This window comes from Centruroides vittatus, unplaced genomic scaffold, assembly GCF_030686945.1.
Source record: "Centruroides vittatus isolate TY-2023 unplaced genomic scaffold, ASM3068694v2 contig_492, whole genome shotgun sequence".
NCBI classification, from domain to species: domain Eukaryota; kingdom Metazoa; phylum Arthropoda; class Arachnida; order Scorpiones; family Buthidae; genus Centruroides; species Centruroides vittatus.
The window spans coordinates 5,611-22,343 of NW_027122279.1; the positions used below are offsets into that span (position 1 = coordinate 5,611).

At 32.7% G+C, this 16,733-nt stretch overlaps 1 protein-coding gene across 1 annotated transcript; it reads right to left on the bottom strand.

Moving 5' to 3' along the window:
- Positions 1 to 367: 367 nt before the first annotated feature.
- LOC136978133 (uncharacterized) lies at positions 368 to 2,078 on the bottom strand. Its single transcript, XM_067273791.1, has 5 exons — positions 2,029 to 2,078; positions 1,666 to 1,964; positions 1,467 to 1,601; positions 681 to 906; positions 368 to 621 (listed from the first exon to the last, which is right to left on the bottom strand). The coding sequence occupies exons 2-5, from the start codon at positions 1,810 to 1,812 to the stop codon at positions 509 to 511; spliced, it is 621 nt and encodes a 206-aa protein (XP_067129892.1). The 5' UTR covers positions 1,813 to 1,964; positions 2,029 to 2,078; the 3' UTR covers positions 368 to 508.
- Between the last annotated feature and the right edge of the window lie 14,655 nt (positions 2,079 to 16,733).

The following is a 16,733-nucleotide window of genomic DNA, read 5'->3' on the forward strand; positions in this document are numbered from 1 at the left end:
CGGATTTCAAGTGACTTGCAAAGTTTTGGGAAAATACAAAAGCATCCCGTAATCTGACATAATCCTGTTCCTGTAGATTGATGGAATGAGATAAAGCAATACTTCGACTATCTGTGAAGGAAGTGTCTTTCAGCGAACTTTACAGAAAATTGGGCCTATTTAGGTGTTCGACACGTGAAAGAAAACCCAGAAAATTCCACGCAGCCGAACTAGCCCATTTTCAACTACCAGTGTTCAGATGTATGTGTTCAGTTTTCACTGTTACACTGGTGGAGTTCTGTAGATACCGGATTGACCAACTTCTACTTGTAATTACGTAAAAATAAAAAGATAAACACACAAACCAGTGAAGTTAAATAAATTTTATTTGATTATTGTAACGAAACTACAATCACAATCAGCATAAAATGTTAGAAGGTACAAGAATATTCGTAAGTATTTACATATAAACTCAATTTAAAAATTCAGTAAGAAAATAAGTTTTAAACATAAGTTTAAACTTAATATCCTATTCGGGAATGGGAGGTATATATCGATATACTTTGTGAAATGTATTATAAAGTCTAACCGCTGTTATTAATTTATCACGAAGATCGGAAATGTCACTTTCTTGTTGTACTGCTAAGAAGAAAACTTATAATAAATCTTTTAACTATATTTAAAATACTTTTTGTACTTACCTCCATATATTAATAATTTCTTTATGTTAAAATCAATTGTGTATTGAATCGGAAAGATATCTTTAAATTTTCTAGTTATTTTCAAAATATGTATGTACAACTGCTGTAATTCTCCAGTTCCTATTTTAAAAAGAACACAGTAAGAGGAACCGAGCATGAGGACATTGTGCGCGTGCAAAAAATTGGATACTAGTTTCAAAATAATTAACTTCTTTATCATCTTCGGCTATATAAAGATAAATTATTAAGTTTACAATTTAAACTAAATTGTGATGAATGGATGGATAAACCAATGAAAGCCCAATCCGCCTATAAGACGCCTCCCAGAAGTATTTTCTATGAGAAACTAGCATTTGAATGTGAAGAAAACCCGGAAAACTCCACGCGCAAAACCAACGAACTGATAGCATGGAGTTTCCAGGGGTTTTCTTTACGTGTCTAACACCTAAATAGGTACCAGTTCCTTTCAAAAAATCCTCTTGGAGGCACTCCCTGGTAGATCTTAAGTGTCATTGCTTTATTCTATAAACCTAATCCAGGCTCAAATACATGACCATCAACCTATGTTCAATGGTTTTATTTAATACAAAACTTTTTGTAATACAGAATAATTAACTGTCGTAATTTTTAAAATCGTTATCATGTCTCGAACAATGCAACATATAACAAGGAATGAAAGCTGTTAGCACGTGCATATTACTTACGAAGACGTAATCGTATACAATTCATTGATTTCACTGGTATACAGCAACTTATTTTAATGATTTAATAATATAAAATAATTACTTTTTCTCTTTTTTGTTTCCGAGTAGCACGAGGAAGTGGATGGTTATATAACCAATTTGTACAAATCATCACCTTTTTCTGATATAGCATTCTAAAGTATTTCACTTCTTTCCTACATTCCTCACTTATTGATACCTAATATAGAGAAAACTCTTCAATTTAATTAAAATAAAATACTCATTTTAATCAAAATTCTTACCATTGTGTCCACTTTATGCAAATTACATTCATTTTGTTTCATGTAGCAACTCTTACCAACTATTCCAACTCTTGAAGCTTTTAATCCAAATAAATACATCTGTACCATTATGCAGTGTACACAGTCCCATATTCCAGATTGAAACATAAAACAATCTCCACTACGCGGACACGATGATACTTTTCTAGAAATAACAAAATTTAAGAAGAACTCTATGCAAACCTTACAAGTAACATTGCCGTAATAATCGTTCCATCCTTGTGGAAAATCGCAAATAACGCATTTAACTTCGAACAAATCTGCAAAAAAGTAAAATTTTGTGAAATATTTAATGAAATTCAGTTAAATTAATCAATGTTTTACCTGTACTAAACTTCAATGCTTGAATCTGTTCAACGGTAGTTATTAATATAATGTTAATTTATTAATAAATGTAAATAACACGAACTCTTTCCCAATTTCGAATCGTAAATGTAGCTCATTTGCATAATTGTTTATAACTCTTACAAATTTTAATATAGGGGGTGTCTAGATAACAAGCAGTTATGCAACCAATAGTATACTTCATTTCATATGAAATGGATTACGGTATTGGTCACATTACTTTGCTTCCTGTCACTTACCATCTTTTCTGAATCAATTTCTAGTATTATCCATATTTGTTTTTTATACTTAATAATAGAATGTTGTTTTATAGTATTTTTAAACACTTTTTTAATTGAAATTTTAATAAAATTACAACTGTAATGAAACTGCGAGTAATTATATTTAATTTAAAATTATTTTTCCTAATTTTTTAATATATTTATTTGGTAATAATTAATTTATATGTAATTAAATCTATTTTAATAGCTCTATGTAATTTGCTATAAATTTTAAGGACTTATCATACCACAGTTTTCAATAGGGGAAAAAAGTGATCACGTGACATAGGTGTCGCACATATCGATACGGTTGTAAACAAGCTGTTCCGTTCGAAGGATAGCTTACTTTATAATAATGGAAGAACGAAAATATTTTTTAGGAAGGTTAACAACGGTACAATTAAAGGAAGAATTAAAAAAGTACAATGCCAAGTTAGCTGGTAGAAAAGCCGATTTAATAGAAAGGTAAGTTAAAATAATCTACATCTATATTTTTATCGTTAATTATTACATTTATAATTTCAAGTCCTTATAACTATTACATGATAAGGTAACTTACCAGTAGATGAAAGTTTTAAGGATAAGATTTCACAAAATGCACATTTTTTGTCGATAAAAACATTTAAAGATCAGTAAAGTTGTCATTGATTCCTTTCACATTTGTCTAACCAATACATAAGGTCAAAACTTTAATTAAAATAAATTTTTTTTTCCTTTGGAATATGGTCATGTACTGAGCCTGACATATTATAACCAATTTATACCAGTATCTGAAATGTTAACTGTACCAATAGGTTATCACTGTAATTTAGAACAACAATCAACACAAACAAAACTACTTTCTATGAAGTTCTAAGACAATATAAGAGATACATATCTTAATCTTTTACCAAGAGAAAACAATATTCGGAGTATTTAAAATAAATATAATCAAAATGTCTTTTTTATTGGTCACAAGTCTTCTTGTTTCAATAATTTAATGCAATAAGACTAATTTCTTCACCAATAAACTTTTTGTACAAGTGAATTTTTGCCCATTTTCTTTTACTAAATCTGGCATACACTATATATATGCCATATTTAGGTGCTTGTCAATACTGTTCAGTTACCTTATACTGTTTATTTTTATATTATATGTAATATATTAAGGTAAGAATATAATATATAATAATAATTTTTGCCTTTCCTGTCAATGAGACAGAAAAAACTAAATAAAATATTGGTGATCATATGTTAACTAGTTATTAAACTTGTTTACAATAATTTTCAGGTTACTGGCATATGAGAGGAATCAGAAAACTCATAATTTTTCTATATCCTGTGATAGCTCTCCTGAATTCAAACTTCCTGATTCATCTGAATATAAGGATCTCTCTCCAAGTTTACAAATACCAGTTTTGACTATAGAGACAATTGATGCCTACATGCAGATGTCAGATCAAAGAATGCCACTGTCTGCTGTGCAGATGTATTTTAATGAATTCTTATTAATATTGATAATAAGAGGAACAAAAGAGAAACATTTTTTATATTTTAAAGGTAATGTAAAATCTGAATTAACCAAGGGGAACAGATTTACACAGATTTAGTAATTACAGATGATGGGGTTATAGAAAATGCAATATGTGAATGTACAGCAGGTAAAGGGCCTAAAGCGTATTGCAAACATGTATGTGTAACACTATTGGCAATAGAAGAATATGGAAGAACAGGCACATATAAGTGTCACAAAACATGCACACAGGTTCTACAAACATTCCATCAGCCTACCTGCCAACATAAAGGTTCCCCAGTTAAGGCTAGTGAGCTTCCATTTCATTTATTTAAGAAGAAAGGAATGAAAAGAAAATGATTGGAAGACATAAAATTTGACCCCCAGACCATCTGGTAGTACAATCCCTGATTATACAAACTTTGTTATTAATTTGGCAATGAACATGCAAAGTGGTTGTGCAATACCGATATTGTAATTAAGGCAACCAGCAAACATGAGGGCTTTAGAGTCAGATCATGATTGCAAAAGCACAATGTCTGAAATGTGTTTAAGTGCTTTACATGTAACTGAAGCAAGTAGGGAGTACATAAAACATTTGGAAAAAGAGACCAGATTACAATGAAAAAGTGCAGTTTGGAAGAAGGAACATTTGTTGCATTTGACATCTTCAAACTTTGGAAAAGTTTGTAAATTAAAATTAACAAACAGACTAAAATTGTGTGGCTCATTACTGTCAAGTAGGCCAATAAAAAGTAAGGCAATTTCTCACAGCTTAAGGTATGAAAAAAAAAAGCAATTGAAACATATTCTTTTGTAAATACTCCTGTGAAAGAATGTGGCATGTTTCTTCATTCAAAATACCCATTCTTAGCTGCAAGTCCAGATGGGCTAGTGGATGATGATAAAATATTAGAAGTTAAATGTCCTTACTCCAGTTTTAAACTTCCTGTGAATGTGCTAAAGATACCATATTTGGAATGTACTGATGACAAAATTACTTTAAAACGGAATCATGATTATTTTCATCAAATCCAAGGACGATTAGCAGTGACAAATAGACAAGTTGCTCATCTGTTTATTTACACAAAAAGTGACTTCAAAGTTTGTATCATTCCAAGAGATAATAAATTCATTGCAGACATGATTGAAACACTAATTATGTTTTTCCATGAGCATATTAAGCCAGTTCTTTTTAAAAAAAATGTTTTATAAACATTAAGTTTATAAAATAATTGAGCTAATTGTTATTTTACAATTTGAGTTTATGTAAAATTTTTCTAGATGGTGTATAGTGTGAATTTTTTTAAATAATAAAAAGAGATTTTGTTTTAAAGATTAAAATTCTTTTATTAGCTTACAAGTATTTATTCAACTATAGTACAAATTTTAAAACCACTATATTACTTTGAATTGAAGTTCCACAATGAAGACCTTCCTGTGTATGATAGTATACATTCTTAATCTTAGAATTTATAAACAGACAAAAATTTAAAAATACTATAGATGGAAAACTTAAATTAGGCTAGGGTCTAGAATGGAAAAAAATTTATATACGGTATTAATAGAGAGCTAGACTAACAGTGAAACAAATTAAGAATCTCTGCCAACAATGCATGGTCTAAAATTGCATAACATAAAACATATAAATATAATTTCACTGCCAAGTTTGGTTACTGTCGGATGCATGTGTTGCTTCAAAATTTTATATGTACAGTACGAGCCATTCCTATAATACGTTCAATATGTATTCTTTTACTAGATATTTTTCTGTCTCGAGATGACAAACTGCTGCTCAGCTGTGCTTTTCCTCTCATAAAAGTGGGTATATTTACCACAACATCTTTAGTAATTAGTTATTCCTGAATGTTAAAACCTCCATCAGCCATTACCCAGTCTTAAAATAATTATTGGATTTTTGTTTAAAGAATTAATAAATCGTACTTTAGAACCGACAACGTATCGCTTAGTCTGTTTACAACCTCGTCGATACTAGCGCCGCGTGCGGAGTAGATTTCACTTTTTTCCCCTATTGGAAAGTTCACTGAGATTTCATTAAATTAATATGTACTGTACATATTGTAACCAAATGTAGACTCATTCATAAAATGTCATGCACTAAGAAGAATCTTTTACCTTTTCTGTCCTCGGGATACAAAGAAGACTTTCCGGAACAATTGCGAGTTTATGTAACGCCCGATTATGAAAGTTTACTTTGGCCCCGTACCTTACGTCAGGCGCTTAAGAAACAGAACATAGTATATTAGAGACAAACATTTCAGTGACTCATTTTCTGCAAGTGGTGTGAAAATTCTTAACAGATTACGATTTTATACTTATGGTTTACAGCTTCGCCCGCTTGTTTAAAACTTTTATGAAGATTTATCTATTTACCGCCATTTCTACTTCTTCCGTAAGAAGCTAACTATTCTATGTGCAGGATGGCCATAATTATGTTTACAAGAAAGAAAGAACAAAAACACAACTAAACGAGTTGTTCTACGAAGGACATGCGTTTTGCAGAAGCTTCTTACTTAGGTAAAAAATGTTGCTCGAATGTGTGTCCATTGTTCTGGTGTAAAATTTGAAGTCGATGAACTGTATGTTCTTCAGCTGACCACGACTACTCTTCACTTATCACTGGATTAATCCATGCATATAATACGATTACTTAAGTGTGCCAAAGTTGCAGCATTTCTGTGAGAAACCATATTCGAAACCATATATGCCTTTGTGAGAAACCATATATGCCTTCTTTGTGCCATTTTGTGAGAGCACTGCCATCCAACTTTGTGAGAAACCATATATGCCGAAGGCATATATGGTTTCTCACAAAGTTGGATGGCAGTTCTCTCACAAAATGGCAGTTCTCTGCCATTACCGGAAACCATATATGCCGAAGGCATATGGTTTCCGCTAATGGCATATGTGGCATATATAGATTCTCAGCAGAAGTTTTGAACTAAATTTATTTTCCAATATAATTTTTGCATGCTTCGCATAGTTTTATGTCGGGAAAAATCTGTAATGCGGCTGCGACCGCACCAAAAAATTGTAAATTCCTGCAAAGCGTGGCGAAGCAGGATATTGAAATAAAGTAGAGCGCCCAAAACTCCCGAGGATTACAGGCACTAGGAACGAAGGATTGCTCTATTAGATGTAGTGCTTTGCATAGTCTGTATACAAATTTTGGTGTCAATTTACTTCTTTGTTACGGTAACAGAGTGCTCTGAATAAAAAATAGGTTATGGCCATCCTGTGCGTGTAGAGTATATATTTCTGTTTACAAATAGTTTTCAAAATAAAACTAAAGCAATTGCTAAATTCAATTATTTATCAGGAAGTGCTCAATGGCGCGAAATTAAAAATCGAAAAATCAAGAAACCGTTTGGTTTAGTTTTATTCGTATATGACAGCGCGACACATGGGCGATCTGCCGAAGAGAAAACACCTCCCGGGAGAATTTTATAGAAAACTGACCCCTATTTAGGTGTTAAAAACGTTTAAAAATTTTGGAAAACTCTAAGTAACGAGCCTGTCGGCGAGACCGAACACGCGACCATGTACCAGTGGTTTTATGAACTCAGCCACAGGTGCGTCTTTCAGAAACGTCATGTCAAGATTTGCAGTAATTGTACTGTTTGATCTGGATGCGTAAATTTTTAGTAAATAAGTGTTTTAGTAGCCACGTCAATGAAACCACATAAACTATAATTATTTAGAAATACTCTATTATATGGAATATGGACTGCATAACTTCAAGTATTTCTATATTTCAAGATTCACTTATTATAAGTATTTCAAGTAGGATTTCTCAAACGGGATCCCGAGATCCCGGTTGCTTTTCAACCCGAAAAATTCTTTTTATCTCGGAAAATCCCGCAAATTTCTTAAAAATTTACTTTTTGTCTTATTTTGTGTTAAGGTTAAGGAAATTTTACAAATAGAAAGTATAATTACATCACAAAATTTCAGAATACATTTGTATTTATTAATTTATACCTACTTATTAGTTTTTAGATTTCTGCTCGTTATGGCATGTCACAAATAATCAATAATCAATACGTAGCTTATTTGTGGCAGGACTCTGAAAATTCTTCACATGTCAGAACCTGTAATATCTGGAATAATTGTGCTTACGCTGTCTTGATTTATAACCATGCCCAGTAACGTCAATAACTGCTATATGCCAAATTGTGCAAATTGGGCAAGGGTGCAAACGAGTACGAAATCTCCAAGTATGAAGTTTTTCTTCGTAAACCTGATTACTAAAGACAAACGAACTGCAGAATTATTGGGCTATAAGTTTCATGTTTCTATTAAAGCAGCCAAGGTAGACAAACGAAAAATACTAGAGAGCAAAAGAAGTACTATAATCTCTAAAACGAACTAGAAATCTTTCAGGCTACGAGTGAAAAAACACATAACATCCGTCTTCTATTACATGCATTAAACACGATTCCGTTGACATCAACTGAATCGGAAAGGGCATTCTCGCTAGCAGGTCTTTTCATTAATAAAGTAAGAATCGGATTGAGTAATCGGAGTATTCACCATCTTTGCTTTTTAAAATCTTATCATAAAAATTCACAATAATATTTTTATCATGTTTTATTTAAAAAACGAAAATTATTTTTAAGTTAGAACTTTGATCTAAGTTCATTCTTTTTTCTAATTTTCATCTCAATTCAAAGCGTTCTTCTATTGTATGAAGTTTCCAGCAAACTTTAATAAACTTTTATATTTGTGAAAATTTCTACGTAATTCAAAGGTAATTTTCAATATATAACATATACAGCATTACTAATATGATTTTGGATGTTGCAAACGTATTAAATTACTTTAAAAGTAAAAAATAATTATATTTTGTATATCATAAAAATAATTAATTCTATCCCGGCATTTACCGAAATCCTGGGAAACAGTTTACTTTTTCTCGAAATCCCGGGACAAGCAAAAGACCAGGAAGTGAAAACCCTTAATTTAAAGTACAGTATTACTTTCCCGACTGCCATATATAATAGAGGGAAAGTATGTTGATCGGTGAAAAAATGACCCCCGAAGATTTTTACATTTTTGGGACTTATGACGCCTAGAAACGTCGAGAAATGCAAAAAAAAAACAAAAAAAAAATGCCAGAGTAATTTCTATATGTACGAATGTGTGTATGTGTGTTGTACGATTTTGTTCACTCTGAAGACGTCATAACTACTGTGCTTTTTTCTAAAATTTCTGAATGATTGCAGGTTGGTTTGTTTATTAGAAGGATTGATGATGTTAAATTTTGGTGGTTACAGGTCGAAGGGGCAAAAAAATAATGGCAGTCGTGTATCTCTTGTAGAATCGGACTTAATAACGATTTTACTCGTTATTAGTATTTACAGTTTTTCTATAAAGCTCATCACTACGCTTAAAATGAAAGTTTTGGCACCATATGATAGTCAAAAATATTAAAACATATGACACCAGTAAAATTGTGTACCTCGCCGGGAAACTTGAGCAACTCGTTGCTGGTTTATTTTTTATATAGATAATAAATAGAGAGCCAAAAAGATGTCATAAGAACAAATACACAATTTTTAATTACTTTTGTCACAAAAAGTTCTGAAAACAATGAGAAATTTACTTCAAATTTACACAGCAAGTTATCTTAAAATATGACTTGTGATATGACAAACCATGACAATGCAATCTTACTTTTCAGAATAAAAAACAGTTGAGTAATGTTTATAAACATTCGTAAAAAATATAATTATCCTAAGGTTCTGTGTCATATTATTTCAGTTAACTGAATTACTAATACAACATTAGATGTTGTAATGTGAGTCAGCAGATTTACATAAAAGAAACAGATGGTAAGCGTGTGCTTTCATTTCTTTGTCAGTTCATAACCGTTCGTGTTACTTAGTTAATAATGGCCACTATCGATCAGATCGAAGAACTCAGACCTAAGTTAAGTAAGTATTTTCATTTAGTTGAATTTTTAATTTAGAAAATTAACTTAAAACATACTCTTTATAATAATTATCGCTATTTTAACTACAATAAATAGAAGTTTTTTCTATTAAAACTGGCAATTATGCTGCACATTAATGTCCAGGATTAAAAACGGCTTTAAAGTAATTCAACATGCTTCATACGTAGAAAAATATTTACTTCACTAACAAGGGAACTGTCGAAGTGTCATCTAATAGATTTTAAGAAAATTTAGTTAATAATTACGTTAAAAGTATACAAACTCTATGACAAATTTGTAATGTTTAGTAAAAGTGTTAGTCAGGATTAATGGCAATCAAATGTCGTACTATTTTATAGTAGTTTAACACAAATATGAAAATTTTTAGTAGTGAAAGGGTCGCAGAGGAAGATACAGTAATACCTCGATTTTCGTTCACTTTGGTTTTCGTCGATTTTTTGCAAAAAATTTGCCTCGGATTTCGTCGGCGTGCCACATGATCTCGTTGCTAATTTTGCGAAAACAAAGAGCGGCCCACGCATTTTTCTGCTCACAAGTCATCGTGGCGGTGTTTTGGTAAGAATTATATTTAGTTTATGATTTTGTTAAATTTTTGACCAATATATGGCGCTACGTGTAAATCAGAAAATTGAATGTAGATAGAAATTAATTGATTTACAGAAATTCAATAGATATTTTGGGGTGGGATGTACGACATGATCTAAGTTAGAAGTATTTAAGCGGAACCACCGAGTTTCGTAGCAATTGCTCAAACGGCCTAGGAGTGTATAGCGAAACAAAAAAAAACAAACAAACAAACAAGCATCCTCATATTTATATATAAATTACATGATTCCTTTATACTTATGAAACAGTTTAAACACAGCATCCGTGCTCTTCAATGAAAATATCTTTAGAAAGTTTTAGCATTTTGCAAATATCTCTTGCAGAATATCCAAATATCTCTTGCAGAATATCCAAATATCCTGTGTTGACAGTTTCACAGAGAAGATTAATTAAGACAACTGTAGTGTTTGTACCAGAGCCCCTTTAGCCGTCACTCGAAAACATCGAGTGACGTTTCCACTTCCCAGGACGAGGACCTAGGGGTTGGATTTCGGGAAGCAGTGTTGGTGTTATGTGACAGTGTCGTTTACTGTAACCAAGCGTGATATGTAAATGATTGGATGCGACGAACAACTAAATAATGGGTCAATTGTGAATGTTACGGCAAGGGGTGTTTGTAAGGATGTGTTGTAATAAAACCGTCAAAATCGTTAAAATAACGAAATTCACGCTTCTTTATCCTTCGCATAGTGCAGTCGTGCACCGAAGACCTCGATGTCTTTCTATCTTTTTTCTGCTCCTCTGCCAACACCAGCGTTACGTCGTCGGTCCTTTTTCTTAGGTCGTCGTCTAGCGTGTCCATCAATTTGTTTCCGGATTCTAAAATTCGTTCTGATTGATAAACTAATCCCCACCTGGCGCCGAGGACAGCTTATCGCGGTCCAAACTGGGTCAGATGGAGCGTGTAATTTGTGGTATACCTGGCGTTATGGATTTTTAATTAACTATATTAATTAAAAATCCTCACATTCGAGCTCCCGGGTTGCACGTCAACCCGGGCACTCGAAATTCTAAACAATAAATGGCGAAATAAACGGTTTTACAATACAATGATTGTTTCTGTAATAATAGCATCGAAACAATTATTACATTTTCAAGTCAACTATATGATTTATTAATTCTGTTTTTCTATTTAGTATTTGAATATTAGTTTGTCTTCCTACAGTTTCAAATACCTGTCGGCAACTTATATAACATAATGTTTGGTGTGGAAAGCCAGATGAAAGGTGAAAGGAGAGAAAAGAAAGACCGCCAATATGGTTGAGTCTGAGGAGAGTATTAATAATAAGGATGGGTAAAATAAAGCATAAGTGTGCACTCTTGTATTATTTCAAATTTCAGAAAGAAACTTTTACCGCATTTACATATTTATTTATATTGTGTTATCATTATTTTTACAAATAAGAAAGATGAATTTGAAATCTTAATAAATAAATATAAAATGTACTCCAAAGCGTATCGAATCACTTTTTGATATTTTAAAATACGACACCGCCAAAGGCGATTTTGAAAGTCATCGATGAACTTTTCATTTCATTTTCGGTATCTGGAAATTAGGTTCCAGTCTAAAAAGTCTTGTAATTTATACTTATTAATTTAACGTTTTACTACTTTAGTAGGCGTTCAAGTAAATACTATATTTTTTAATTGTTATCTAATAAAATTTTACCCCTGTCAACAAAGGAACCTACTGTGCAAACTGCTTTTTATTCCGATAATTTTTCTATTTTGAAATAAATTTTTCTATTTTCTATTAAAAAGATTTTACAAACTTTTTGTTTTTTTCGTACTGCACTTTTCTTTGATGATTAAACCCCCAGTTGAAAAGCAAGGGAAAGAACAATGTAAAAGCAAACCAGTGGCTGAGTGGGTAAAGCATTACCGCTAAACAGATGCCTAATACATCCCTGGACCTCATGCCATGTGGTATTTCTTTCTGTCGGGGTATGTAAAGGACACGGTTTATGGTCGCACTGTCTTCGGAAGAGCGCCGGAATTACATAAACGCTTCAATTTTGACAACCCAAAAAATCATCCTTAAAATGCATGATGCCAATTAAACAAATGTTGTGAATTAAAAACGTATTATTATGTATTATACTGTATCTTAAGCTCAGCTGTGCTCAGCGATGCTGGCATTGTACAGTACATTGTACAGACTGAATAAAAGTATTGACAGTGGTGATCTTCGAAATATTTAACAAACGGTTCGCTAGCAGAAAATTTTTTCCTAACAATCACCGACAAACAAGATGGAAGTTTTGGCTAGAAATAAATACAATACCTTTTCTTGCGATATATCTAATAATCAGTGGCGTATTTGGAACGTAACAAGCCCTGGGCGAAGATCAGATAACAATAGCATATTAGTGCTGTTGACCTTTTTTTTTATTTTTTTTTTAGGCAGAGAAATTTTTCATTCCGAATGGCACTGCTGATAATAGACAGATGTCATCATCTCTCGAAATACAATAACTTTTTTTTTCGCTGTCCATATCCCGATACGTGTTCCACAGCCATCTTGTATTATCTCGCGCGCGTCAGATTGTGGGATCTCTCTTATGACTGGATCTACTTTCAAGAAGTCTCTTGAATCGATCGCGATTAAACCTCGTTTCGGTCAAGATTGAAACGGTCGATAGAGATCGCACCAAGGCATAGTCCCCGACCTTGTCACAATCTAGATTGAAATGCTCGGTGCGAACGGGGTATAAGGCTCTAGTTTAGTAATGTTACAGAGTATAATACGTATATTTTAATATATTTTTTAAAAGAAACAAAACTACTGAGAAATATTACGTGTTTTTAACAAGGTTCGGAAAACTGAAAATCTTACCAACGGGTTCGGCCGAACCTGTGGGAACCCGCTGAATATCACCACTGAGTATTGAGAATTGTATAAAAATGAATTTGAAAAAGCTGAATCAGGTTAATTATGAACAGCATCAACGAAAAAACAAGGAAATACGGGATTTACTTATAGAAAACTGATTAATATTGTATAATTTTGTACTTAAAAGATAAACGACTTTATGAAGAGGTTTGGAAAAATTCCTCTTGGAATATCCGTTGGCGGATTCTTCTACATAAAACGGGATTTCCCCATAAGAGTAAATTATCATTTATCTAATCGTATAAATATAGTTCAAGTATAAATAATACAAGGTGGCTGTGGAACGCGTGTCGGGCTATGGGCAGCGAAATAAAAAGTTATTGTATTTCGAGAGATGATGACATCTGTCTATTATCAGCAGTGCCATTCGGAATGAAAAATTTCTCTGCCTAAAAAAAAAATAAAAAAAAAGGTCGACAGCACTAATATACTATTGTTATCTGATCTTCGCCCAGGGCTTGTTACGTTCCAAATACGCCACTGATTATTAGATATATCGCAAGAAAAGGTATTGTATTTATTTCTAGCCAAAACTTCCATCTTGTTTGTCGGTGATTGTTAGGGAAAAATTTTCTGCTAGCGAACCCTTTGTTAAATATTTCGAAGATCACCACTGTCAATACTTTTATTCAGTCTGTACAATGTACTGTACAATGCCAGCATCGCTGAGCACAGCTGAGCTTAAGATACAGTATAATACATAATAATACGTTTTTAATTCACAACATTTGTTTAATTGGCTTCATGCATTTTAGGGATGATTTTTTGGGTTGTCAAAATTGAAGCGTTTATGCAATTCCGGCGCTCTTCCGAAGACAGTGCGACCATAAACCGTGTCCTTTACATACCCCGACAGAAAGAAATACCACATGGCATGAGGTCCAGGGATGTATTAGGCATCTGTTTAGCGGTAATGCTTTACCCACTCAGCCACTGGTTTGCTTTTACATTGTTCTTTCCCTTGCTTTTTAACTGGGGGTTTAATCATCAAAGAAAAGTGCAGTACGGGAAGAACAAAAAGTTTGTAAAATCTTTTTAATAGAAAATAGAAAAATTATTTCAAAATAGAAAAATTATCGGAATAAAAAGCAGTTTGCACAGTAGGTTCCTTTGTTGACAGGGGTAAAATTTTATTAGATAACAAATAGAAAATACAGTATTTACTTGAACGCCTACTAAAGTAGTAAAACGTTAAATTAATAAGTATAAATTACAAGACTTTTTAGACTGGAACCTAATTTCCAGATACCGAAAATGAAATGAAAAGTTCATCGATGACTTTCAAAATCGCCTTTGGCGGTGTCGTATTTTAAAATATCAAAAAGTGATTCGATACGCTTTGGAGTACATTTTATATTTATTTATTAAGATTTCAAATTCATATTTCTTATATGTAAAAATAATGATAACACAATATAAATAAATATGTAAATGCGGTAAAAGTTTCTTTCTGAAATTTGAAATAATACAAGAGTGCACACTTATGCTTTATTTTACCCATCCTTATTATTAATACCCTCCTCAGACTCAACCATATCGGCGGTCTTTCTTTTCTCTCCTTTCACCTTTCATCTGGCTTTCCACACCAAACATTATGTTATATAAGTTGCCGACAGGTATTTGAAACTGTAGGAAGACAAACTAATATTCAAATACTAAATAGAAAAACAGAATTAATAAATCATATAGTTGACTTGAAAATGTAATAATTGTTTCGATGCTATTATTACAGAAACAATCATTGTATTGTAAAACCGTTTATTTCGCCATTTATTGTTTAGAATTTCGAGTGCCCGGGTTGCACGTTAAACGGAAGCGAGCACGCTTTCGTTTGACGTGCAACCCGGGAGCTCGAATGTGAGGATTTTTAATTAATATAGTTAATTAAAAATCTCATTAACGCCAGGTATACCACAAATTACACGCTCCATCTGACCCAGTTTGGACCGCGATAAGCTGTCCTCGGCGCCAGGTGGGTATTAGTTTATCAATCGGAACGAATTTTAGAATCCGGAAACAAATTGATGGACAAGCTAGACGACGACCTAAGAAAAAGGACCGACGACGTAACGCTGGTGTTGGCAGAGGAGCGGAAAAAAGATAGAAAGACATCGAGGTCTTCGGTGCACGACTGCACTATGCGGAGGATGAAGAAGCGTGAATTTCGTTATTTAAACGATTTCGACGGTTTCATTACAACACATCCTTACAAACACCCTTCGCCGTAACATTCACAATTGAACCATTATTTAGTTTTTCGTCGCATCCAATCATTTACATATCACGCTTCGTTACAGTAAACGACACCGTCACATAACACCAACACTGCTTCCCGAAATCCAACCCCTAGGTCCTCGTCCTGGGAAGTGGAAACGTCACTCGATGTTTTCGAGTGGCGGCTAAAGGGGCTCTGGTACAAACACTACAGTTGTCTTAATTAATCTTCTCTGTGAAACTGTCAACACAGGATATTTGGATATTCTGCAAGAGATATTTGCAAAATGCTAAAACTTTCTAAAGATATTTTCATTGAAGAGCACGGATGCTGTGTTTAAACTGTTTCATAAGTATAAAGGAATCATGTAATTTATATATAAATATGAGGATGCTTGTTTGTTTGTTTGTTTTTTTTTGTTTCGCTATACACTCCTAGGCCGTTTGAGCAATTGCTACGAAACTCGGTGGTTCTGCTTAAATACTTCTAACTTAGATCATGTCGTACATCCCACTTCAAAATATCTATTGAATTTCTGTAAATCAATTAATTTCTATCTACATTCAATTTTCTGATTTACACGTAGCGCCATATATTGGTCAAAAATTTAACAAAATCATAAACTAAATATAATTCTTACCAAAACACCGCCACGATGACTTGTGAGCAGAAAAATGCGTGGGCCGCTCTTTGTTTTTGCAAAATTAGCAACGAGATCATGTGGCACGCCGACGAAATCCGAGGCAAATTTTTTGCAAAAAATCGACGAAAACCAAAGTGAACGAAAATCGAGGTATTACTGTATCTTCCTCCGCGACCCTTTCACTACTAAAAATTTTCATATTTGTGTTAAACTACTATAAAATAGTACGACATTTGATTGCCATTAATCTTGACTAACACTTTTAGTAAACATTACAAATTTGTCAAAGAGTTTGTATACTTTTAACGTAATTAAACTAAACTTTATTAATTTTCCTCCCATTTCCGAAAATTCCAGCATTTATTTTAAATGTAATATCGCCGTCTTCCTCCGTGACCCTTTCACTTCTAAAAATTTGCATATTTGTGTTAAACCACTATAAAATAGTACGACATTTGATTGCTAATAACTCTGATTAACATTTTTAGTGAATACTACAAATTTGTCATAGAGTTTGTATACTTCTAACGTAATTATTAACTAAATTTTATTAAAATCTATTAGATGACACTCCGACAGTTCCCTTGTAAGTAGATAA

Coding starts and splice junctions, on each gene's coding strand:
- LOC136978133 (XM_067273791.1), bottom strand. CDS start 1,812: ATGTTTCAATCTGGAATATGGGACTGTGTACACTGCATAATGGTACAG. Junction 907..1,466: donor GGAAACAAAAAAGAGAAAAA/GTAATTATTTTA, acceptor ATCTTTATATAG/CCGAAGATGATAAAGAAGTT. Junction 622..680: donor GAAATTATTAATATATGGAG/GTAAGTACAAAA, acceptor TTTTCTTCTTAG/CAGTACAACAAGAAAGTGAC.